The 25,986-nt window shown below is 46.3% G+C and overlaps 2 protein-coding genes across 2 annotated transcripts; both read right to left on the bottom strand.

Annotated features, from left to right (window-relative positions):
- Nucleotides 1–19,437: 19,437 nt before the first annotated feature.
- Nucleotides 19,438–19,921, bottom strand: LOC117188124 (inner centromere protein-like). The gene is made up of 2 exons (XM_033391472.1): nucleotides 19,743–19,921; nucleotides 19,438–19,679 (listed from the first exon to the last, which is right to left on the bottom strand). Exons 1-2 carry the CDS (start codon nucleotides 19,819–19,821, stop codon nucleotides 19,486–19,488), a joined length of 273 nt encoding a protein of 90 aa, XP_033247363.1. The 5' UTR covers nucleotides 19,822–19,921; the 3' UTR covers nucleotides 19,438–19,485.
- Nucleotides 19,922–25,180: 5,259 nt separating this feature from the next.
- On the bottom strand, nucleotides 25,181–25,661 carry LOC117188155 (inner centromere protein-like). The gene is made up of 2 exons (XM_033391571.1): nucleotides 25,482–25,661; nucleotides 25,181–25,418 (listed from the first exon to the last, which is right to left on the bottom strand). Exons 1-2 carry the CDS (start codon nucleotides 25,558–25,560, stop codon nucleotides 25,225–25,227), a joined length of 273 nt encoding a protein of 90 aa, XP_033247462.1. The 5' UTR covers nucleotides 25,561–25,661; the 3' UTR covers nucleotides 25,181–25,224.
- Nucleotides 25,662–25,986: the final 325 nt, after the last annotated feature.

Genomic DNA, 25,986 nt, shown 5'->3' with positions numbered 1-25,986 from the left:
TGCTCGATGAACGTCTTGAGGTTCTGGCTGCACAGTGCCTGGCAGCGCTGCAGCTCCGAATGGAGGATGTCATAGGTGCGCTGCGTATTCTCGGTGCACTCGCGCACTCGTCGCATGGCGCTCTCGTCCGTCTCCTGGAGGCGATCCCACAGCACGTAGATCTTCTCGCGCATGTCATGGATTTTGGAGCGCAGCTCCTGGATCTGCTCGGCATAACTGTTGCGCATCTGCCGCAGCCGCTCTAGTGTCTCTGGTGTTAGATTGTGGCTCAGATCGTTCAGTAGGCGATCCTCTGCATCGGTCTGGGGCATCAGCTCGAGCATCTTCATGTCATGCTTGATGGCCTTGCGCAGCTGGTCCAGCTCCGTCTGGCGCACTGCGCGCTGAGAGCGCAGGTTGTCGAGATGGTCGCGAAAGCCGTCCATCTCATCGGGCAGGGGCAGCGGGTCCGCCAGTAGAGGGAGCGGCAGTGCGCCCAGCTCTTCGCAGAGCTGCTCCTGCTGGAGCAGCAGCTCCCCGATCTCCGCCCGACGTTTCGAGAGCTCCTCGCGCAGATGCTCAATGCTTTTGTCCAGCTTCAGCTGCCATATGATCAGTGGCACATCGTCGGGCCTCTGACCAATGTCCACCGTCTCATGGAGGAGTCGGGTGAGGTCGCTGGCCTCGGCTCGGAGTGCGGCTATGTCATCCAGGATGGCCGCCTGCTTCTCCCGCGACTCGGTCAGCAGATCCGTATAGAAATTATCCGCGTGCGCCTTGAGTTTGTGCAGAAAGTCCTCGCATGTCTTCGGCTCGAACATGAGGGACCACATTGAATGGAGCTGCTCCACATGCTCGCCAGTCATCTCAAGGATCTCTCCCTTGATGGAGGTTGGGTCAACCATAGCCAATAGGAATGGGTCTTGTATTCGCGAATGGAAGGAATTTATGTGATGTGTGCAGGATTTCGATTGCACAATGTGTTGCTCAAGGAAAATGCCTCCGCACAGATAAGCGACGCCTCTCGTGTTGGCACAAATTGCACAATGAAAATTTTGTGTGCTTGATTTGACTCATGCCTCAAAGCACAAAACAAGTTGATTCTGATTGATGTGCGGCCAAAAAAACACCTACTTTATATTGCAAATAAGTTCCTTCAAGGTTTTCCAGTTGTAAAGATAATTTAGGATGAGAAATGTGTTTACTAAAGCAGAATGCCACCGCACAGACTCGAATGACGCCAGACAAAATTTCGGTAAATTCAAAATGATGCTATTAGGGATAATATGTTAAATGTTAATTGGGCTTCTGTTCTCTCGCATCCTAGTGTAGACACGTCCTATAATGTTTTCCTGCATACGGTCCGTCGTATTATTGGTAACAATGCTTCCAAAAGGGTGCATGGCTCCTATAGACTGTCGTGGTAAATATAAGAATCTTCGTAATAAGTACTTTAAACGATTTGGTAAGACCCGGGACCCTGTAGATTGGGCAAGGTATGTGCAACATAAGAGGGAGTTTGCTTTTTTAGGCAAATTTTTGTATAACCAATATATTGCCGACGTTGAGAGGGAACTTTAAGTCAATCCCAGGACTTTTTGGCATTTTATAAAGTCCAAAAGGTCAACGAGCTCTCTTCCTTCCGTTATGAACCTGGGCAGCTTGAGCGCTAATACGGATAATGGTATAGCAAACCTTTTTATACCCGAACCTCAAAATGAGTATTGGGGTATAGTGTGGACGTTGACATGCAATGACTGCATCTTTCAAGAGGCGATGCAGTTACAGCACCGTCAAGTGGCCCGTGTGACACCAGCAGAAGGCTGTTACGCGCGGATCCCAGGCAAAACGCAGCCCTCCTCCCGCCCAACCGACCGAGGGGCGCTGCCGCATGACGCGCGGTGCGTAGCCGAACCAAACGCGAACATGCAAGAAAGATAGCTATTAGACTAACATTCGAGGAAAATTAGTACTAAACTTACTAAGAAACTAAGCATGCAATCAAAGTACAAATACCACTACAGTTACTAATTAATAGAAAGGTGTGTAAGGATTAATAATTTAATAAGAGGAAGAGAATTAGTGGTGGATATAATATGGTAGAGGGAATTATAATCCGAGCATAAGACCCTAAACGGTTCATGCAAGGAATAATTCGATCTACAAAGTGGAAGGAACAACGGTATAAAATTTCTAGTCAGTCTAATAGGAATCGTGAAGTTTATGCGGCTCAACAGATCAGGGCTGTCTATGTCACCCCTGATCAAGTTGTGCATAAATATCACACCAAGCATTTTTCTACGGTTAACTAAGGATGGGAGGTTTACTAATAGTAGTCTACTAGAGTAAGATGGGAGTCTTACACCCGCATCCCAGTTAAGGCCCCGCAGAGCAAAGAGTAAAAAGTTTTTCTGTACTGATTCTATACGGTCCTGGTGTACTTTGTACTGAGGGCACCATACACAGGAGCCGTATTCTAAGATCGGACGAACAAGCGAGGTATAGAGAGTCTTTGTTATATAGGGGTCGTCAAATTCCTTTGACCACCTCTTTATAAACCCAAGCACGCTCATGGCCTTATTTACCATGGTAGAAATGTGTTCGGAAAACTTTAACTTGGGGTCTAACATAACACCCAGATCATCCACCAGGGTAATTCTCTCAAGAGAACCACCAAATAGGGTGTAAGGAGCCAACAAAGGGCTAGAACGATGAAATGTCATAACTTTGCATTTCGAGGCATTAAGGTGTAACAAGTTTGCACAACACCATGACTGAAAGTTATTGAGATCGGATTGCAAGCGAGAATGAAATGAAATGTCTTTGTACTGGACACAGAGTTTAACATCATCCGCATACATAAGTACTCGAGAGTATGTTAATACTGAAGGTAAGTCATTAATAAAGAGTGTGAAGAGTAAGGGGCCTAGATGGCTGCCTTGTGGTACTCCCGAAGAAACCTTTACTGGGAAAGAGAGGGAGTTTTTGAAGAGGACTCTTTGAGACCTAGAACAAAGATAGCTAGAAATCCATCTCAGGAGGTTGGGCGGAAACCCTAAAAGGTCAAGTTTATGCGCTAAAAGGGAATGGTTTACAGAGTCGAATGCTTTACTAAAGTCGGTGTAAATAACATCCGTCTGTAAGTTACCTTGAAAGCCTTTAATAATGAAAGAGGTAAACTCTAACAAGTTCGTGGTGGTTGATCGCCGCCTTATAAATCCATGCTGAGTTGGAGATATAAGTGACTTGCAGAGATGTTGCAAGTGCGGAGTTAAAACCCTCTCAAACATTTTAGGAATAGCGGATAACTTTGCTATACCTCTATAATTTTTTGCATCAGACTTGCTACCTTTTTTATGGAGAGGAATTATAAACGATTCCTTCCAGATCGGGGGGAAGCAAGAAGAATCAATGGATAGGGTGAATAGTTTAAGCAAAGGTCCACACAGAGCCTCGGCGCAGTACCTGAGTACACAACCTGGAACCCCGTCTGGACCCGGTGAAAACACCGGCTTAACTAGTCGAAGATCATGAAGTAGGGAACATTCATTTAACAAGGGACTGAAAATGCCGTTCGACCTCGGTAAACCGTATGGGTACGGATGACCAGAGTAGCTTTCCTCAGAATAGGTGGTTTGGAAGAATTGGGCAAAAAGATCGGCAATTGCCTGATCATTATTTGCCGACGTATTACAAAATGATAGCGAGGATGGGTGTGCGGACGTTCTACGCTTACTGTTTACGAAGCTGTAAAACTGTTTAGGGTCCTGAGAAAAACGTATCCTGCATCGAGATAGGTAGTTCTTATAGCATTGAGCATTAAGAACTGAAAAGTTTGACCGAGCTAATACATAGCGAGAGTGAGAAGTAGGAGAACCCACTTCTTGAAATTTTTTATAAAGTCTTGATTTTAAGTTTTTTAGACTAGATAACTCTTTGGTAAACCAAGGGGGTTTTCAAGATCTAGTCGGACAAGAAAGCGGGACACAAGAATCGAAAAATGTGCCAAGAGCATTGTAAAAAATATTTGTGCCTTTTATGATATCAGTGCACAAGTACAAAGCGGACCAATCAAAATCCCTAATGAGGTTATTAAGCTTCGCAAACTCGGCTTTACGAAAGCAGCGGACACGTTCGGGCAGCCTACTCGACCGATCCAATACAGTTGGTCCTATATCTAGCGACACCTCGAAAGTAGGGTGGTAGGCGTCTTCAGGTATAGTGAGCGGAAGGGCTCGGGTTAACAACACTATGGTCGGATCCGATACAAAGCACAGATCAAGCAATCGACCCAAGGAATTATTCACATGGTTGACTTGAGACAGGGATAGGTCAAGCAAGCCGTCAACAAAGTCATGTCGTGACATGGGCATTAGGATACTAGACTCGTTTACCGAAGACCAAACAGTTCCTGGCAAGTTGAAGTCACCAAGAACTATCATACGATCTTTATCAGATAGCGAGGAAGAAACAGCGGTTAAAGCGGACAAGTGCTGCTCATAAATTGAAATATCCGAAGAAGGTGGGATATACGAGCAAGTAATGAATATAGCGAAAGCGGGAAGAATCAGTTTTACACACAGGAATTCCAGTTCCTGTTGAACTTGGACTGTGAAGTGTTCCGACGTGAAGTAAGAGTCCACTGCAATTAGAACCCCCCCTGCCCGTCGAGACGAACGGTCCTTTCTAAAAGTTGTGTACCGACCTGCCAAAACCTCGGAACTAAGAATGTCCGGCTTTAACCAGGTTTCAGTAAACACAATAACGTGGGAAGCAAATGCAACACTATCCCGGAAAAGAATGCTGAGCTTACTACGCAAGCCTCTTACATTCTGATAGGTTACTAAAAGAGAAGTTAGTTTTTTGGAAAGGTGGAAGCAAGACGGGAAGTTGAGGAAGAGGAAGAGGAAGTTGAGGTTGAGGTTGAGGGTGGCACACTGGAAAGGTTTGGAAGGGATATGGGGGGCCTATTCTTCTTCTTAGCCTTAAACTCCTTCACCACCAAATGCTCCGGCCAAAATTTGGCGGAGCAAATGGTGTCAAATTGAGTTGGGGAGATGCTTATCTTAAACGAGGCTATCTCCCTGGCATAAGAGAAGTTAAATTTCTCCACCTTTAAACCCACGGCTTTTATTTTGCTTTGAATAAAAGCAATTACATCATTAGATGTGAGGTCAGGGGCCAGCCGTGAAACAAAAACTTGTCGTTTTGGTGGGACTCCCACCAGTGGTTTAGTCACCACAGGCCTAGTACCTGTGGTGGCAATATCCGGAGGTCCGGAACGTCTATTTACTGGTGGGATCGGTATAGACGGGACAACTAGCGAACTTGCGGACACCACGGACACGGACGCTGCAGACGTACTTGGCTGCACATTCTCCGAGGCGATGAATTCGGCTACCGAATCTGCGTCGCCAGCAGCTGTCGTTGCCCTTGGAGTGGCAAACGAGATCAACTGCTGCACACTTGGAGTGGTCGGAGTCAGTTTTTCGGCGGCGCACGGCTGAGTGACGGTTGGCAATTGCAGATCCCGCGGAGTGACCTTTTTGCGCCTCGGAGACTCATTCAGCAGTTTTAAACCGCTAAACTGAGCCTCCATGGCTAGGAGCCGATCGTATTGGTTTTTAAAACCAACGGTCAGCTCCTTAAAGCCACTCCGCGTCTGCCTCATGAAAGCCACCATGTCTTTCTCCACCGCACGGCATGCCTCGCAACTGTAATGCAAGCCATTACGTTTGGCTATAGCATCACTCACGAGGCCAGAAAATCCAGCGCATTTTGCGTGCACTACGCTGTCGCAGAGCCAGCAGGGGACATTCGGCTGATCGTGGGTGATCTGCTTCTTACAGCTTTTTTTGGCAAAGACCACAGCGTATTCCATTTTATTTTATTATTTATTTATATATATACTATTATTTGCAAAACAAATTGGTATCAGACCAATGTGCCAGACAACGCTCAAAGCGGAATTGGTAAAAAAAAGAGAGCAGAGTGGAGAGCGGTTATAGCGAGAGCTACTAAGCAGAGAGCGCTATTGCTCAGAAAGTTTAAAGAGCGAGAGAGAAAGAACAGTTATTGAAGTTGAGGTGATAGCGAGAGAGTGATAAAACAACAAAAGCTACCAGACGAGAGCGGACTGCAATGCAATGTAATGCGTACTCACTCACTGCAACAACACAAACACAAGCACAAGCACAAGCCGACGCCGAAAAATAAAAAGTTAAATAATGTTTTAACACAAATCAAAAGGCATGCACTCGCGTAATAGAATAGGTTTCCAGATTGTTGTCTGGTTAGGAAGTAAATTTAGAATTTAGTTAGGAAAACACCGGCTGTTTATTCAAAACAAAAGGAAAAAATGCGGAGCGCAAAACAAAAACACGTCTGATCACTACGAAAGATACGAAAGATCTGTGTATATTAGATTTGTGGTAAAAGTGGATGTGTGTAACGTTCAGAAGGAATCGTTTCCGACCCCATAAAGTATATATATTCTTGATCAGCATCAATAGCCGAGTCGATTGAGCCCTGTCTGTCTGTCCGTCTGTCCGTCCGTCCGTCCGTCCCCTTCAGCGCCTAGTGCTCAAAGACTATAAGATCTAGAGCAACGATGTTTCGGATCCAGACTTCTGTGATATGTCACTGCTACAAAAATATTTCAAAACTTTGCCCCGCCCACTTCCGCCCCCACAAAGGACGAAAATCTGTGGCATCCACATTTTTAAAGATACGATAAAACCAACGCAGAATCATAGAGGATGACTATATGTTTTAGAATGTAAAATCTCAACCAGATCGTATAAATATTATAGCCAGAATCAAGAAAACAATTTCATTCTTTCTCGCTCTGTCTCTCTCTAACACACAGGTTTCATGGTCGGCTTTGCCAATTGCAAAATATGAGTTCAAGGATCTCAGAACCTATAAGAGCCAGAGCAACCAAATTTGGTATCCACACTCCTCTGATATCGGACCTTGACCGTTTCGTGTTCAAATTTCGCTACACCCCTTTCCGCCCCCGCAAAGGACGAAAATCTGGGGCATCCACAAATCTCAGAGACTATTAAGGCTAGAGTAACCAAATTTGGTATCCGCACTTCTGTTAGATCTCACTATAAAACGTATATCTCAGAATTTCGCCCCACCCTTTTCCGCCCCCACAAAAAACGAAAATCTGTTGCATCCACAATATTGCACATTCGAGAAAACTAAGAACGCAGAATCATAGATAATGACCATATCTATCAGACTGCTGAATCTGGATCAGATCGGATCATTTTCTGTCTCTCTCGCACGCACTCTTTGTCGTGTGGTTCAATATTAGCGGCGTCTGCCGCAGGAGAGCCATACTGACTTAGTAACGGGTATAACTGTAGAGTTGCGGTGTCCGCAGCATTTCACAACGTTCCACCTCGTTTTTATTAACGACATATGTCTCAGCATTCAAGCTTCTGAGCATCTGCTTTATGCTGATGATCTTAAAATCTTTCGATCTGTCAAAACCTTAGGCGATAGTATCCTTCTGCAGCGCGACCTGGATAGAGTTGCTCGTTGGTGCAGACTTAATTTGCTCCCACTCAACATTAGTAAATGTTACTTTGTTTCTTTTAGCAAGCGTGTCTTTAATGTGCTGGCCTCATATTCAATAGATGGCCATCCTCTCTTAAAGCAGACGGAGATACTTGACCTCGGGGTCTTATTTGACTCTAGATTTCTGTTTGCAGGGCATATGAATTTAATATTGCCAAAAGCCTATGCAATGTTCGGCTTTGTTAAGCGCAATTCATCCCAATTCATGGACCCATATACAAGGCTCAGTCTGTACGCATTCCTTGTGCGCTCGCTCCTTGAGTACGCTTCCATGGTCTGGAATCCCACCGGGGTCGTCCAAATTTCGCGCATCGAACGACTCCAAAGAAAGTTTCTGAAATTTGCGCTCCAGCCTCTGCCATTTTCCATTCCGATGCCGTCCTATGAGTGCAGATGTCGCCTCGTGCATCTCTCCTCTCTCGAGGATCGTAGGACCATTGCGGCTCAAATATTTATTTTTGACCTTTTAGTGGGTAATATCGATTGCCCTGACCTACTTAGTAGGATTAGCTTCACTACGCCCGCCAGGAGCCTCAGGACCCATGCACCCTTTGCAGTTGATCTCCACCGGACCAATTATGGCTTTCATGAGCCCATCAGTAGGGCGCTTCGGCAGCACAATGCGCTGCCAGCTGGAATGCGCTTTGACTTTTGCCAGGGGAAGGGAGCCGTCAGACGGTTGCTTGTGGATTTCTTCCTGCTACATAATTAATTTACTAATGTTATTTTTTTTATTTGTTAATATAGAAATAAGTTAGCCTAGCCAGTTAAGGATTTTTTGATTCCGTTGGCGAATAATAAATAAATAAATAAACTCTTGGTCTCTGTGATAAAACAATAAACTGAAAAATTTCGTTGTGATAGCCTTAAACAGATACTGACTAGATTCTGCATTCATTGGCGACTTAGATGACAAATATTTCTTCAATTCTATAATATCCTTTTCCCCAGTGTATGCAGAATGTTGCCCATTCCGTTCCATGTTATGTAATGGTAATGATTGTAACTGCAATGTTCTGCGAAAATTAGCCCTACCATCCCGGCTGAGCCACTTTAATAGCCGAAAGCTGAAGACATTCGGACAGTCGCTAAAAGTGAAATACAAATACAAAAAAAACCGCAATTATTGGGCAATATCAACAAGACACATCCGGACATGCTTGTCGCAGCCGTTTTCTGTCCATCAAAATACTTGGCAGGGTACTCGCCATGTTTGGTCAGTTTAACGTACCCGGACTTGTACTAAATTTTGTATTGATGAGTAACTTTTAATATGTGTTTGATATAGACCACATGTTGGTCGGGTACCCTTTTCCACATCTTCAAATAAGTCGTACGGAAAAATATGGAAACGGGTTTGGTAACTGAATCGGGTTGGAAACGGAAACGGCCAATAATAAAATCGTCAAAAGTGTGTTTCAATGTTATTATCCTCAAATTCGATGCGCCGCATTTTCTTTTTTAAAATCGTTTCAAATCTGCTTGGATAACAGAATTTGAATATTAATTCAATTAAATTAAATTAAATATAAGTATTTTCACACGTATTCTGCGAGCAGTGGCTCTGGCATGTGGCATTTGTAGCTCCTGCTGTTGCTGCAGTGGGTACTGCGGGCAGCGCGTGGGCCACGGCTGGTATGTTCACCGTGTTGTGCGATACATTGGTATAGCAATTCGATTCCTACTATAGTTTAATTTTTTTCTTATCCCGCGCCGTAGGACGGCCACTCGTGGGCCACCTCTCCTTGGGCTCTCCAGGAAAGAGATCAAGTACCTCCCTCATGCCTCCTGCAATCTGTGAACGGGAGATCGAATTCCAATGTGTTGTAATAAGTTCGTGCTCCGTCGCAGATCAGCCTTTTGTGTGGCTCTCTCACCGGCATTCGAGTCTTGCTAAATTGTTTGCACACACGTTTGGTCCGGGGGAAGACAGCAATATTTTTAGCAGGGGGGAAGCCCTGCCGTGTGCCGTTCCGAGTCGTGCCCCAGTTTTTGGAGAGGCGACGTCGGTGCTACCGTGAGTGCCTGCTGGTCTTGCAGTTGCAATTGCTGGGGCGTCTGCTGTTGGTTCCTGCTTCTGCTTCCTCCAGAGCGTCCTCCCAGGATATCGTTGATGGAATGCTTTGTGTTCATCTGCTGCTGCTGGTGGTGGCTCCCACATGGGATGTGTGGTGGCAGACCAGGCCACCAGGGCACTCCATCGACGGGATAGAGGGGATGCTGGCCAGGGACCTGCGGCCAGGTAAGGGCTGTCCAGGAGTGAAGGGGCGGCGGCGTCCAGGTGTTGGAGCTGCTGCGGCAGACCGGAAGTCAACAAGTTCAACACAGACTAAAGAAGATTCTCGAACAAAAGGTTCGTTTTTTTTATTAACTTCAACTTTATGCGAATGAGCCGTTCGTTTTAATCCTCGACGAGCTGCATGTTTGTTAGGAAAGGGAATGCTGCCAATGCCCTGTGCTGTGGGACAGCATTGATCCGCGCAAAAATTTGGCGAAGGAGTACACTGAAACTTAGGATGGATTTGGGGCCACTGCTGATCTATGGCAACAACAGAGATTTAAACATAAGCTTGATTCATATTTATTTCGAAGCATGATATGATGCGATGCGAGTGCAGAAAGTCCACGCCGGTTAGGAGCTCACGCGAGAGACGCTACCATGATCGGGATCCCACACAATAGCTAGATAATGCTCATGGCAGGAAGTGGGACATGTGGACGCGGTAAGGGAACCGTTTTCCCAGATTCGTAGATCTGGTAGATACGGTTATTCTCAATAATTCTGCGCTTTTAGTTTTCTCGTATCATTTAACTTGATACTGGATACAAAATTAAGTTTCTCTAGCCCTTAAAGTCTCTGGGATCTAGGCGCTCATCGGTTTGCACAGACGGACATACGTACATGGCTAAATCCATTCGGCTATTGATGCTGATCAAGAATATAAATACTTTATGAGGTCGGAAAAAATTACAATTATCTAGCCTTGAAGGAAAGTGATTCATCAATCGGATGAAATTATGAGTTCGGAACTGAGGGTTATTCTTCATCGGCTTAACTCAGGCTGTTGAGCTGTTTCAATTGAGGGTTTTATTGGTAGATTAAGTGGGTTCAGGTGAAGAGGCGACTCTGAGTAAATGCTTAAAGTACGCTTGTAAACATCAAATAAAACTTCCCATTACATTTTTATACCCGATACACAAAATGAGTATTGGGGTATATTAGATTTGTGGTAAAAGTGGATGTGTGTAACGTCCATAAGGAATCGTTTCCGACCCCATAAAGTATATATATTCTTGATCAGCATCAATAGCCGAGTCGATTGAGCCCTGTCTGTCTGTTTGTCTGTCCGTCTGTCCGTCCGTCCGTCTGTCCGTCCCTATCAGCGCCTAGTGCTCAAAGACTATAAAAGCTAGAGCAACGACGTTTTATATCCGGTCTTCTGTGATATGTCACTGCTACAAGTATATTTCAAAACTTTGCCCCGCCCCCTTCCGCCCCCACGAAAGGCGAAAATCTGTGGCATCCACAAATTCATAGATACGAGAAAACAGAAAACGCAGAATCGTAGGAGATGTCCATATCTTCTAGAAAGCAAAATCTGAACCAGATCGTATTATTATTATAGCCAGAATCAAGAAAACAATTTTGTGGAGATAATGTTTTTTATCCCCAGTCGGCCGACTAATTATTTCGAATTAAAGAAAACTCGGCTTGCCTGCCCTTTACATTGCGGCTCCGATCGCAAAGCGCAGCTTCGCTCAGCCGACGTCGGTAGGCAGACGCAAAGCGGAGATAGCGAAGAGCGAGCTGGCAGAGAGCGTTTAGCAGGGCAAGCAAGCGCAGAGCTTTAACAAACAAATGAGTGACATAGACATACATAAGTAACAAACAAAATAAGCGGCTGAGGGCCAAGAATTAGGTGCTATTTGGCAAGCAGCTAATCGGCTGGGTTCTGCTCCGAACATTCACCCCCCGTTGGAAGGCAAAGGCTTTCAACAGATCCATCCTGAAGGGGCAGAACCGCTATTTTTCCAACGGCCCTCTTGAAAAGGTCTTTTTGAGTGCGGATGACGGCTACTCTGATGGTTCCATCTTTTCCTGGGATGACGCTCTCAATGCGGCCAAGCGGCCACCTTAATGGTGGCAGCGTTTCCTCCTTGATCATGACGAGCGCTCCTAGCTTGATGTTTGGAGACGATGACCGCCACTTGCTCCGCTCCTGAAGAATCGAAAGATACGCCGTGCTCCATTTTCTCCAAAACGCCTGCTTCATTTGACACAGCCGCTGCCATCGACTGGCATCTGGCTCGTCGAATGCAGCTTTCGGGGCTCCATTGAGAAAGTGGTTTGGCGTGAGCACATCTAGATCATCGGGACTTTCTGTAATTGCATAAAGCGGACGGGAATTTAACAAAGCAGAGATTTCACAAGCCAAGGTCTGAATTTCATCAAGAGTAAAAATGTAGGTCCCGACGATGCGATGAAAATGATATTTAGCTGCTTTAACAGCCGCCTCCCACAAACCCCCAAATGAGGTGAGCGAGGGGGATGAATTTCCAGTCGATTCCACTAGAAACGCAGAGATGTGACACAGCCGACGTATGAGGATCGCTGAGGAACATTTGCCGAAGCTCCAAAAGCTCATTTTTTGCTCCTACAAAATTTGTAGCGTTGTCTGACCAGATGATTCGAGGTTTGGGACGTAGACTTATAAAACGCCTTAATGCTGCCAGAAAGGATTCTGTAGATAGATCCCGAACGACTTCCAAATGAGTTGCTTTGGTGCTAAAGCATACGAAGACAGCGATGTAACATTTGATAGGAGGCCTGCTTCTGACTTCCGACTTGTGATAAAAGGGTCCGCAAAAATCAACGCCCGTTGTGTGGAATGCTGGATTAGTCCTTACGCGATCCGCAGGCAAGTTTCCCATGATATGTTCCCTCAGCACTGGCTTCAAACGAAAGCATCTAACACATTTGCGAATGATTCCCGCAACATATTTGCGTCCAATAGGCCAGAATTTTTGCCGAAGCAGTCCGAGCAATCCTTGAGCTCCTGCGTGGAGAAACCTTTCGTGAAAGAAGATAATAATAGAGACAGTGACAGGATGTCCCTTAGGAAGCAGGATCGGGTGCTTCGCGTCGTAGTCCAATTCGGCATTTTGGAGGCGGCCTCCAACACGCAGCAATCCAAAGCTATCCAGAAATGGATTCAGTGAGGCCATCGTGCTTTTTGGGGGTAGGGCCTGTTTGCTGGCGAGGGCCCTTATCTCTTCCGAAAATTGTTGCTGCTGTATTGCCCTTATGAGCAAATGCGTACCATTTTTGATGTCGATTACGGTAAGTTGACCCTTCGACCGCGCTATGCCTTTGTCCTTGAGAATGTAGAATCGATATATGTAAGCAAAGACGCGCTGCATGGATCCGAATGAGTTTTGAAATTTGCAACCGTACGATACATCCCTTTCGTTTGAAACAACCAATGCTGCATGACGACGTTCTGGTACATCGGTCGGCAATTGCAAGCCTGCAGGCCACTCTGAGCTCTCAAGACGCAAGAATGGTGGTCCAGAGATCCAAAGGCTGCTATCCATTAATTCAGCGGGCGTGGATCCACGTGATATGATGTCGGCAGGATTCAACTTTGTGGGCACGTGATGCCAAGTTATTCCAGCGGTGAGCTCCTGAATCCGCTGAACTCGATTAGAAACAAATATATTAAAATTCAATGGTGATTCTCGAATCCAGGCAAGGGCTATGGACGAATCCGACCAGCAATGTATTTGGCATGGAGCTGATAATCCCTTAACTATGGTGGACACTAGTTCGGCTAATACGAGGGCAGCGGACAGCTCAAGCTTGGGGATAGTCATACTTTTCAAGGGCGCGACTCTGGATTTAGAGCATAAGAGATGACTTTGCACAATGCCAAGAGCTTCCGAACGCATGTATACACAGGCGCCATATGCTGCTTGGCTCGCATCACAAAACGCGTGCATTTCTAATCTGGCTTGCTGCCGAAGCACGTAACGTGGAAACTTAAAGTTTTTAACCATCGACAACTGCGAGGTCAGCTCAATCCAAGTCGTATGTAGATCCTGGGGCAGGCTTTCGTCCCAGTTCAACTTTAGGCTTTCGTTCCATAGCGACTGCATAAATATTTTAGCTTTTGTGATGATGGGAGAGATGAGCCCTAGAGGATCGTAGAACCTACATAGTGTAGACAGGACCGAACGCTTCGATATTGGGCCTGCAGCGGTTCCGACGTGAGCGAAGCTAAACAGAAGATTGTCCGTGGTGGGATCCCAAACTAGACCAAGCGCCTTGGTTACTTCAGTCCCGTCATGAAAGGTAAGGAACTTTTCGCGATCCGCCTCCGATACGCCTTCCAAAGCAGCGGGTTCATTGGAACACCATTTACGTATGGGAAAACATCCTTTCGAAAGTAGCTCCTTTACCTGCTGACGAATCTTGATGACAGAATCCATGCTGTCCCCTCCAGATATGAGATCATCGACATAGAAATCTCTTCGAACAACATCAGCGCCAAGCGGAAAACGCAACTCTTCATCATTTGCCAATTGATGCATAGCACGAATTGCTAAGAAAGCGGCAGGTTTGGTTCCGTAAGTAACAGTCTCCAACTTGAACACCTGAATCTCCTCCTTCGGGTCATTGCGCCATGGGATGCACTGCACGTGCGTATCGGGATGGGAAACGCGTACACAGCGGTACATTTTGCAGATATCGCCACACAAGGCGACTTTAAAAAAGCGGAAACGAAGCAGAGTTGTCAGAATTTTAGGTTGGATGGTGGGTCCAGCCATTAGCGCATCATTCAGTGATACTCCAGACGCTGTTTTGGCAGATCCATCGAACACTACGCGTAATTTGGTGGTTGTACTATCCTGCTTGTGGACGCAATGGTGAGGCAAGAAGTACTGCGGGAGGTCTGACCGCCGCGAAGCTGGCGACATGTGTCCTAAATCACGATACTCCTGGAGAAACTCCATATATTTTGCCTTAAGCTGTGCATTTTTTGCTAGCTTCCTCTCCAAATTGAGAAATCTACGTAGCGCCTGCTGATACGATTCTCCTAATTCCTCTAGACTGAATTTGGTTGGCAAACGCACGGAGTAAGCTCCGGACTCTAGGCGAATGCAGTTTGTGACGAAATGCTGTTCGCAATGAACATCTTCCTCCGAAATTGATGAGGGCGAATAATCTCCATCGACTTCCCAAAACCGCCTTACAATATCGCACAAATTAGTCTCGCAAGCGGAGATGGCAGGGGGATCTTCAACGGCTGCTAGCGCCGCAAGGGCTTTCTCAGAGTTTTTAATACTTCCTGACACTATCCAGCCAAGTTTCGTCTTCTGCAATGTTGGCAATTGGTCTGACAGTCGAATCTGTCCAACGCACATTAATTCGAAAAACAAACCAGCACCTATCAACAGATCGACACGCTGGGGCTTGGCGAAATTAGGATCAGCCAGTTTTAGATTATTTGGCATTGGCCAATCCTTTGCGTCTAGGCCGAAGTTAGGCTGCATTCCTGTGATTGAGGCAGTGATAATTTCAGAGAGGAAACCGCGATAGCTTTCTTCTTGAGATTGCAGGACGATGTCCACAGCCTTTCTGGATGGTAGAATTGACTCTCCAATACCGGCGATTTTAACGTGAGACGGGTGAGGATCTAACTGCAGCTGATTGGCGAGTCTCGATGTTATAAAGTTAACCTGAGAAGCGGAATCTAAAATGGCACGACATGGAATAAGCGATCCAAAACGGCCCCTGACATATACGATTGCAGTAGCTAGCAGCACGTTTTGGCTAGGCAGAGATTTTTGACTCGAGGGGGGAGGGCTAATATATTTGCTTGCTACTAGGGCACTTGCAGGATCATGCTGGGTCGATTCCGTGCTCGGCGACGGCAACTCAGCGTCAGCGCCCGACTGCATGTGGAGCAGTGTGTGATGCTTGGCTTGGCAATTTCTACATGCCCCTGACTTGCAGCGTTGCAATGAATGGCCTTCGTTGAGGCAGTTTAGACATAAATGGCGCTTCTTCACCTCCTTGTATCGAGAAAAAACAGGGAGATCTATAAATGCCTGGCAATACTTGCATGTTGAGCTATTATGATCGTTAATGGAGGTGATTAGGGTGCTAGGTTTACTTTCTCCCACCTGCTGGCTAGGAATTGTTACCATAGCCGATCCCAAATTTTCCAGCATCCGACATCTTGCTTCCAAGAATGAGGCCATGCTTGACCACCGAGGCAATCCTGACGTCGGCAAGTTCTCTTCCCATTTCTCCTTGGTCTTGTGGTCCAATTTCGTGCCTATGATGAAGATCAGCAACCCATCGGAAATCTCCTGCGGGGTCGCCAAGGTCTGAAGTGCACGCAAGTGCGAATTGATTTTATCGCTGAGCGCGCGCAAGCCGATAGCCGAGCCCTTCTCCACCCCTTGCAGCCCGAAAATAGACTTGACGTGTGCCTGAAAATGTAACAGTTTATTATCGAATCGCAACATTAGTAAATTCAACGCCTTGTCGTAATTCTCCTCAGAAAGTTCCAAGGAACGAATCGTATCCAGCGCAGCACCATCTAGACATCCACGAAGATATTGGAATTTTTCGATGATTGGTATACGATGGTCTTTGTGCACCATTGTCGAAAACATCGCGTGGAATTCTGGCCAATCCATGTAGCTCCCACCGAATCGCGGAAGCTGCAACTCGGGCATTCGAGAACGGCCTATACTATTATAGGCGAACAACGACGAATTCCCCTCGAGAGTATGCCGAGCCGTTGAATTGGCAACATTTACCGTGCGAGCAGCCATCAACTCCCGCGACAGCCTGGACCTAACCTTGACATAAACATTCGAAAAGTCCAGCCGGGCATCATGGGCTAACTGCAGGAAATACAGCCTTTCAAGGCTCGTTTGAGCGGCATCGAAATCCGCATTCATTCGCTCGATCTGCTCTAAGCGAGCTTGAAGTTCTGCCTCATCTAACTCGGCAAGCTCTTTCTTGGTGAGAAAGCGATCCATGGCCTTTAGTTGGCGCGCGATGGACTCGGCCTTGTGCTTGTAGAAATCTACATCACTCGGCATTGCTGCGTTCGCGACATTGGTATGCTCAGGTGCTGCCATGTTGAGGTTTTAAAAGAGTCACTCAGCACGACCGAAAAAGACACCCTGTATACGTATAAACGTGGGAACCGAAAGCAAAGGGATTACAGCTAATGCCTTTAGCTGTGCGGCTGTGCGAGCTGTCCGATTCCGCTTTGTACTCCGCTTGTGTGTATTAGTGAGTTCGCTGCACTGTCTACCGCACTGCACTGACCGAATTGTCGCGACAGAGAAATTAATAGCCAGCAATGCGTGTATGTAGGTGTATGTAAGTGTGTTTTATCACCGAATTGTGCTTAATCGCCGAAAATTTGCTAGGGCTAACGAATGTCGATCGCGAATGATTATTAGTTGACACTGCAACTCAGAGATCACATCGGGGTCACCAAATTTTATGTGGAGATAATGTTTTTTATCCCCAATCGGCCGACTAATTATTTCGAATTAAATAAAACTCGGCGCAGAAATAAAATTACGATATGTTCTTTAATGCGTGATATCCAAATTGCAAGTGTGGCTTGCCTGCCCTTTACATTGCCGCTCCGATCGCTAAGCGCAGCTTCGCTCGGCCGACGTCGGTAGGCAGACGTAAAGCGGAGATAGCGAAGAGCGAGCTGGCAGAGAGCGTTTAGCAGGGCAAGCAAGCGCAGAGCTTTAACAAACAAATGAGTGACATAGACATAAGTAACAAACAAAATAAGCGGCTGAGGGCCAAGAATTAGGTGCTATTTGGCAAGCAGCTAATCGGCTGGGTTCTGCTCCGAACAGGGGGTGTGGCGAAATTTTGAAACAAACTCGTCTCGGTCCGATATATTAGGAGTGTGGATACCAAATTTGGTTGCTCTAGCTTTTGTAGTCTCTGAGATCTAGGCGCTAATGTTTTACTCTAAGCAAAGCCGCCTATGCTACGTGTGTGTTAGAGAGAGACAGGGCGAGAAAAAATGAAATTGTTTTCTTGATGCTGGCTATAATAATAATACGATCCAATTCAGATTCCGCAGTCTTAAATGGTCATTCTCTACAATTCTACGTTTTTGGTTTTCTCATATCTTTAAAATTGTGGATGCCACAGACTTTCGTCCTTTGTGGGGGCGGAAGTGGGCGGGGCGAAGTTTTGAAATATTTTTGTAGCAGTGACATATCACAGAAGTCTGGATCCAAAACATCGTTGCTCTAGCTCTTATAGTCTTTGAGCACTAGGCGCTGAAGGGGACGGACAGACGGACAGACGAACGGACGGACGGACGGACAGACGGACAGACAGACAGGGCTCAATCGACTCGGCTATTGATGCTGATCAAGAATATATATACTTTATGGGGTCGGAAACGATTCCTTCTGGACGTTACACACATCCACTTTTACCACAAATCTAATATACCCCAATACTCATTTTGAGTATCGGGTATAAAAATAACATTAGTAAATTAATCGTGGCAGCTTTCCACTTACCAATAAACTGACCCGTTAACAGCGAATTTGTGAATAGAATTTTGAGAGGTTCACAGAACGCTACAACACAGTTGCGAAGCAGGAAGGCAGAAATGCCATCACAGTCGGGTTTATTAGAATTATCGAATTCATCAATTGCCACCAAAATGTCCTCTTCCGATACATCGAGTGTACCAATATTGACCACCGAGGGTATAGAGTTTAAGACATCGAAACTGTGCCAACCTGCGTATGGCTCAAAATTTGAGCTAAAGAAAGAAGAAATTAAAGCGAATCAACCGATAACAAATTCAACGAGGGGGAACGTTGTGAGTTGCTGTGGAGACCGCAACTCTACAGTTATACCCGATACTAAGTCAGTACGGCTCTCCTCCGGCAGACGCTGCTAATATTAAACGACACGACAAGGAGTGCGTGCGAGAGAGACAGAAAATCAGTCTGAGCGTGACGTCGGGCGCTGCGTAGCCAGTGCAAATTGATTTGTTCCTTTTGGCTATAAAAATTATCTGATCTGGTCCAGATTCAGCAATCTGATAGATATGGTCGTTATCTATGATTCTGCGTTTTTAGTTTTCTCAAATGTGCAATATTGTGGATGCAACAGATTTTCGTTTTTTGTGTTGGGGCGGAAGAGGGTGGGGCGAAATTCGGAGATATACGTTTTATAGTGAGATCTAACAGAAGTGCGGATACCAAATTTGGTTACTCTAGCCTTAATAGTCGCTGAGATCTGTGGATGCCCCAGATTTTCGTCCTTTGCGGGGGCGGAAGGGGGTGTGGCGAAATTTGGACACGAAACGGTCAAGGTCCGATATCACAGGAGTGTGGATACCAAATTTGGTTGCTCTGGCTCTTATAGGTTCTGAGATCCTTGAACTCATATTTGATTCTGGCTATAATAATTATACGATCTGGTTGAGATTTTACACTCTAGAACATATAGTCATTTTCTACGATTCTGCGATTTTGGTTTTATCGTATTTTTAAAAATGTAGATGCCACAGATTTTCGTCCTTTGTGGGGGCGGAAGTGGGCGGGGCGAAGTTTTGAAATATTTTTGTAGCAGTGACATATCACAGAAGTCTGGATCCAAAACATCGTTGCTCTCGCTCTTATAGTCTTTGAGCACTAGGCACAGACATGGCTCAATCGACTCGGCTATTGATGCTGATCAAGAATATATATTCTTTATGGGGTCGGAAACGATTCCTTTTGGACGTTACACACATCCACTTTTACCACAAATCTAATATACCCCAATACTCATTTTGAGTATCGGGTATAAAAACAGGGGATTATTTTATATACATACGTGTTTGTGTATAACTAGTATTTTGGGAGCTCCGAGTAGCGTGGGGGCGTGGACCAGAGCACGCTGGAGTTGCGCTTCAGCTGGCTGGGATCGATGTTGGGGAAAATCAGTTTCAGGTCCGGAGTGGTGGGGGCCACCGAGAAGAAGCTGTCGATGACATCGGTGGGACAGTGGCTCTGCATGGCAATCGCTTCGCCGCGTACATGGCCTGAAAATGGGTCACAAAATTTTAGATTAGATCAGACACTGGCTAAAGAAAACGCTAACTTACTGCGACTCCAGGTGGGTGCTGGCGGACGCTTGTGGGTGACCTTGCCCTCGTCATCGGTGGAGTCATCCTCGTGCAGCATGTCCCATGTGTATTTTGTCTTCGGCGGCGGTGGCAGAATCTTCTTCTTGGCCCCGGTCAACTGTACCAGCTTCTTAGTCAGTATGGCTCTCCTCTGGCAGACGCCGCTAATATTGAACGACACGACAAAGAGTGCGTGCGAGAGAGACAGAAAATCAGTCTTAGCGTGACGTCGGGCGCTGCTTAGCCACTGCAAATTGATTTGTTCCTTTTGGCTCTAATAATGATCTGATCTGATCCAGATTCAGCAATCTGATAGATCTATGATCTATGATTATCTATGATTCTGCGTTTTTAGTTTTCTCGAATCTGCAATATTGTGGATGCAACAAATTTTCGTCCTTTGTGTGGGCGGAAGGAGGTGGGGCGAAATTTTGAGATATACGTTTTATAGTGACATCTTAAAGGAGTGTGTGTACCAAATTTGGTTACTCTAGCCTTAATAGTCTCTGAGATTTGTGGATGCCACAGATTTTCGTCCTTTGCGAAGTTTTGAAATATTTTTGTAGCAGTGACATATCACAGAAGTCTGGATCCAAAACATCGTTGCTCTAGCTCTTATAGTCTTTGAGCACTAGGCACAGACATGGCTCAATCGACTCGGCTATTGATGCTGATCAAGAATATATATACTTTATGGGGTCGGAAACGATTCCTTCTGGACGTTACACACATCCACTTTTACCACAAATCTAATATACCCCAATACTCATTTTGAGTATCGGGTATAAAAAGGTTTGCTATACCATTATCCGTATTAGCGCTCAAGCTGCCCAGGTTCATAACGGAAGGAAGAGAGCTCGTTGACCTTTTGGACTTTATAAAATGCCAAAAAGACCTGGGATTGACTTAAAGTTCCCTCTCAACGTCGGCAATATATTGGTTATACAAAAATTTGCCTAAAAAAGCAAAATCCCTCTTATGTTGCACATACCTTGCCCAATCTACAGGGTCCCGGGTCTTACCAAATCGTTTAAAGTACTTATTACGAAGATTCTTATATTTCATAAGACCCTTCGTATACCACGGCAGTCTATAGGAGCCATGCACCCTTTTGGAAGCATTGTTACAAATAATACGACGGACCGTATGCAGGAAAACATTATAGGACGTGTCTACACTAGGATGCGAGAGAACAGAAGCCCAATTAACATTTAACATATTATCCCTAATAGCATCATTTTGAATTTACCGAAATTTTGTCTGGCGTCATTCGAGTCTGTGCGGTGGCATTCTGCTTTAGTAAACACATTTCTTATCCTAAATTATCTTTACAACTGGAAAACCTTGAAGGAACTTATTTGCAATATAAAGTAGGTGTTTTTTTGGCCGCACATCAATCAGAATCAACTTGTTTTGTGCTTTGAGGCATGAGTCAAATCAAGCACACAAAATTTTCATTGTGCAATTTGTGCCAACACGAGAGGCGTCACTTATCTGTGCGGAGGCATTTTCCTTGAGCAACACATTGTTCAATCGAAATCCTGCGCACATCACATAAATTCCTTCCATTCGCGAATACAAGACCCATTCCTATTGGCTATGGTTGACCCAACCTCCATCAAGGGAGAGATCCTTGAGATGACTGGCGAGCATGTGGAGCAGCTCCATTCAATGTGGTCCCTCATGTTCGAGCCGAAGACATGCGAAGACTTTCTGCACAAACTCAAGGCGCACGCGGATAATTTCTATACGGATCTGCTGACCGAGTCGCGGGAGAAGCAGGCGGCCATCCTGGATGACATAGCCGCACTCCGAGCCGAGGCCAGCGACCTCACCCGACTCCTCCATGAGACGGTGGACATTGGTCAGACGACGATGTGCCACTGATCATATGGCAGCTGAAGCTGGACAAAAGCATTGAGCATCTGCGCGAGGAGCTCTCGAAACGTCGGGCGGAGATCGGGGAGCTGCTGCTCCAGCAGGAGCAGCTCTGCGAAGAGCTGGGCGCACTGCCGTTCCCTCTACTGGCGGACCCGCTGCCCCTGCCCGATGAGATGGACGGCTTTTGCGACCATCTCGACAACCTGCGCTCTCAGCGCGCAGTGCGCCAGACGGAGCTGGACCAGCTGCGCAAGGCCATCAAGCATGACATGAAGATGCTCGAGCTGATGCCCCAGACCGATGCAGAGGATCGCCTACTGAACGATCTGAGCCACAATCTAACACCAGAGACACTAGAGCGGCTGCGGCAGATGCGCAACAGTTATGCCGAGCAGATCCAGGAGCTGCGCTCCAAAATCCATGACATGCGCGAGAAGATCTACGTGCTGTGGGATCGCCTCCAGGAGAAGGACGAGAGCGCCATGCGACGAGTGCGCGAGTGCACCGAGAATACGCAGCGCACCTATGACATCCTCCATTCGGAGCTGCAGCGCTGCCAGGCACTGCGCACCCAGAACCTCAAGACGTTCATCGAGCAGCTGCGCGTCGAGATAAGCAAGTGGTGGGATCTAACGCTCAAGAGCCAGCAGGAGCGCAAGCGTTTCTCCAACTACTACAATAAGTATTACAACGAAGACCTGTTGGAGCTGCACGAGCTGGAGCTGGATGATCTGAAGAGCAACGTGCAACAAGGAGATTTTCGATCTGTACGAGAGCCGTGCAGAACTTTGGTCCCGCATGCAGGCTCTAGAGGCAAAGGCCAACGAGCCGAATCGTTTCAAAAATCGTGGCGGCCAGCTCCTTAAAGAGGAAAAGGAACGCAAGGCCATCTCGAAGCTGCCCAAGATTGAGCAGCAGATCACTGAACTGGTGCACGCCTATGAGGTGCAATCGCATGGCCCGTTTCTGGTTTATGGCGAGAACATACTGGAGCTGATGGCTGGCGAATGGGAGAACTATCGGCAGGCCAAGCAGAGCTCGGCCCGCAAGAAGGCCCCGCCCACCACGAGGACGGGCAGCAGCAGCAAATTGATGATACCACCGCCGACTGCCGGTTCAACGGCCCCTCGCACGCCCCGAACTTTGAAGAACATGTCCTCAATGTCGACCTCGACAATGTCGTTGCGCAAGACCCCAACAATCCAGCTGATCACTCCCAATATGACCAAGAGCACTGGGAATCTGCACAAGCGACTAAATCCATCAGCAGCCGCCAGCTCTTCGGGGTATCGGCTGGCCAACAGCCAGCTGAAGGCGTTCAAGTCGGCACTAAAGCGGGTCCGCGTCCTGGACAACACATTGCGTCGCAGCGGGGTATTGGGCAGACGCAGCCTTGGCACACGCTCGAAAAAGAAGCCACGCACAAAATCAGCGGTGCCGGATACAAGATCGCCCAGCGATTCCGAGTATATGACCGATGAGACCACTGAAAATGACCGCGAAGCCGGGATCTCCTATGACGAATTTGTGGCCACGAGTCGCTCCTCAGTGCTGCCCGTCGGCGGGGCTCAGCATCAGCGCAATCGCGTGGCTGTGCCACGAATTCGCCATGTCCTCGTAAACCACAATTCGGTGGCGTCGGCCGCCAACACAACGTCAAAGCAGGCGGTCAATCAGGAGGAGAGGCCTCGATTTGGCGATCAATTGAAGCTCCCGTCGCCACGTGAAAGTCGCATGTGGCCGAATCCACGATGAGATTATCTATCGAAATTACTACTAAAATGTACCTATATTTTTGGAATTTGGAATTTTTATTTGCGTTTTATGTTTGATTTTATTTTATGTACCTTTATCTGTTTATCTCTGTTTCATTTACTTTCGATGTTGGCCCAATAAAAATTAAATTATCTTCAAGAAGGACAACCGAACCACACAAGCATTCAGGCTTACACTAGAAAAGAAGCATTCATAATATAGTTCCGCCCAGGGCGAATAAAAATGGAAATTGACTAAGAATTCCAACGGCATATGATGCATGTCACATTCCGCGATGGGGAGTTCGCAACATGTAACATGGCAATCTATATCCGAACTAACAAAAATTAAGTCTAAAATCTTATTTAGCCTATTAAAAACATTATTTACTTGGGATAAGCCCATACTAAAACAGTCATCTAGGAAAAGAATCTCGTTCGGCAAATGTACATTACTAGGTATCATAGCCGACGATTGCGGATCGCCGGACCATACCAGCGAACCCAAATTGAATTGAGCACGCCGGCGGCTTTAATAGTTCTTAAGCAGTTGGGTATTAGTGTCAGAGGGAATCAAGTGGAATGGAAGTGGTATCGTGCGGTATCTTGCATTACTTTTCGCAAATACATTTAAACTTCATTTATATTTCCATAGAACAAAACAGAAAGAACGAGGGGAACGTTGTGAGTTGCTGTGGAGACCGCAACTCTACAGTTATACCCGATACTAAGTCAGTATGGCTCTCCTCCGGCAGACGCCGCTAATATTAAACGACACGACAAGGAGTGCGTGCGAGAGAGACAGAAAATCAGTCTGAGCGTGACGTCGGGTGCTGCGTAGCCAGTGCAAATTGATTTGTTCCTTTTGGCTATAAAAATGATCTGATCTGATCCAGATTCAGAGATCTGATATATATGATCATTATCTATGATTCTGCGTTTTTAGTTTTCTCGTATCCTCAATATTGTGGATGCAACAGATTTTCGTCCCTTGTAGGGGCGGAAGGGAGTGGGGCGAAATTTTGAGATATACGTTTTATAGTGAGATCTAACAGGAGTGCGGATACCAAATTTGGTTACTCTAGCCGTAATAGTCTCTGAGATTTGTGAATATCCCCAGATTTTCATCCTTTGCGGGGGCGGGAGGGGGTGTGGCGAAATTTTGAAACAAACTCGTTTCGGTCCGATATATTAGGATTGTGGATACCAAATTTGGTTGCTCTAGCTTTAATAGTCTCTGAGATCTAGGCGCTAATGTTTTACTCTAAGCAAAGCCGCCTATGCTACGTGTGTGTAAGAGAGAGACAGGGCGAGAAAAAATGAAATTGTTTTCTTGATTCTGGCTATAATAATTATACGATCTGGTTCAGATTTTGCACTCTAGAAGATATAGTCATTTTCTACGATTCTGGGTTTTTAGTTTTCTCGTATCGTCGAAATTGTGGATGCCACAGATTTTCGCTCTTTGTGGGGGCGGAAGTGGGCGGGGCGAAGTTTTGAAATATTTTTGTAGCAGTGACATATCACAGAAGTTTGGATCCAAAACATCGTTGCTCTAGCTCTTATAGTCTTTGAGCACTAGGCGCTGTAGGGGACGGACAGACGGACAGACGGACGGACGGACAGACGGACAGACAGACATGGCTCAATCGACTCGGCTATTGATGCTGATCAAGAATATATATACTTTATGGGGTCGGAAACGATTCCTTTTGGACGTTACACACATCCACTTTTACCACAAATCTAATATACCCCAATACTCATTTTGAGTATCGGGTATAAAAACAGGGGATTATTTTATATACATACGTGTTTGTGTATAACTAGTATTTTGGGAGCTCCGAGTAGCATGGGGGCGTGGACCAGAGCACGCTGGAGTTGCGCTTCAGCTGGCTGGGATCGATGTTGGGGAAAATCAGTTTCAGGTCCGGAGTGGTGGGGGCCACCGAGAAGAAGCTGTCGATGACATCGGTGGGACAGTGGCTCTGCATGGCAATCGCTTCGCCGCGTACATGGCCTGAAAATGGGTCACAAAATTTTAGATTAGATCAGACACTGGCTAAAGAAAACGCTAACTTACTGCGACTCCAGGTGGGTGCTGGCGGACGCTTGTGGGTGACCTTGCCCTCGTCATCGGTGGAGTCATCCTCGTGCAGCATGTCCCATGTGTATTTTGTCTTCGGCGGCGGTGGCAGGATCTTCTTCTTGGCCCCGGTCAACTGTACCAGCTTCTTAGTCAGTATGGCTCTCCTCTGGCAGACGCCGCTAATATTGAACGACACGACAAAGAGTGCGTGCGAGAGAGACAGAAAATCAGTCTTAGCGTGACGTCGGGCGCTGCTTAGCCACTGCAAATTGATTTGTTCCTTTTGGCTCTAATAATGATCTGATCTGATCCAGATTCAGCAATCTGATAGATCTATGATCTATGATTATCTATGATTCTGCGTTTTTAGTTTTCTCGAATCTGCAATATTGTGGATGCAACAGATTTTCGTCCTTTGTGTGGGCGGAAGGAGGTGGGGCGAAATTTTGAGATATACGTTTTATAGTGACATCTTAAAGAAGTGTGTGTACCAAATTTG

The sequence above is a fragment of the Drosophila miranda genome, chromosome 3 (assembly GCF_003369915.1).
Source record: "Drosophila miranda strain MSH22 chromosome 3, D.miranda_PacBio2.1, whole genome shotgun sequence".
Lineage (NCBI taxonomy): Eukaryota > Metazoa > Arthropoda > Insecta > Diptera > Drosophilidae > Drosophila > Drosophila miranda.
Note: the sequence above shows the minus strand (reverse complement) of the source record. Positions and strands in the feature narration are given on the sequence as shown.

Bases quoted from the DNA above. Each gene is read 5' to 3' on its own strand.
- LOC117188124 (XM_033391472.1), bottom strand. From the start codon at position 19,821: ATGCTGCACGAGGATGACTCCACCGATGACGAGGGCAAGGTCACCCAC. The intron at 19,680-19,742 runs GTAAGTTAGCGT...ACCCATTTTCAG, and splicing joins AGCACCCACCTGGAGTCGCA to GCCATGTACGCGGCGAAGCG.
- LOC117188155 (XM_033391571.1), bottom strand. From the start codon at position 25,560: ATGCTGCACGAGGATGACTCCACCGATGACGAGGGCAAGGTCACCCAC. The intron at 25,419-25,481 runs GTAAGTTAGCGT...ACCCATTTTCAG, and splicing joins AGCACCCACCTGGAGTCGCA to GCCATGTACGCGGCGAAGCG.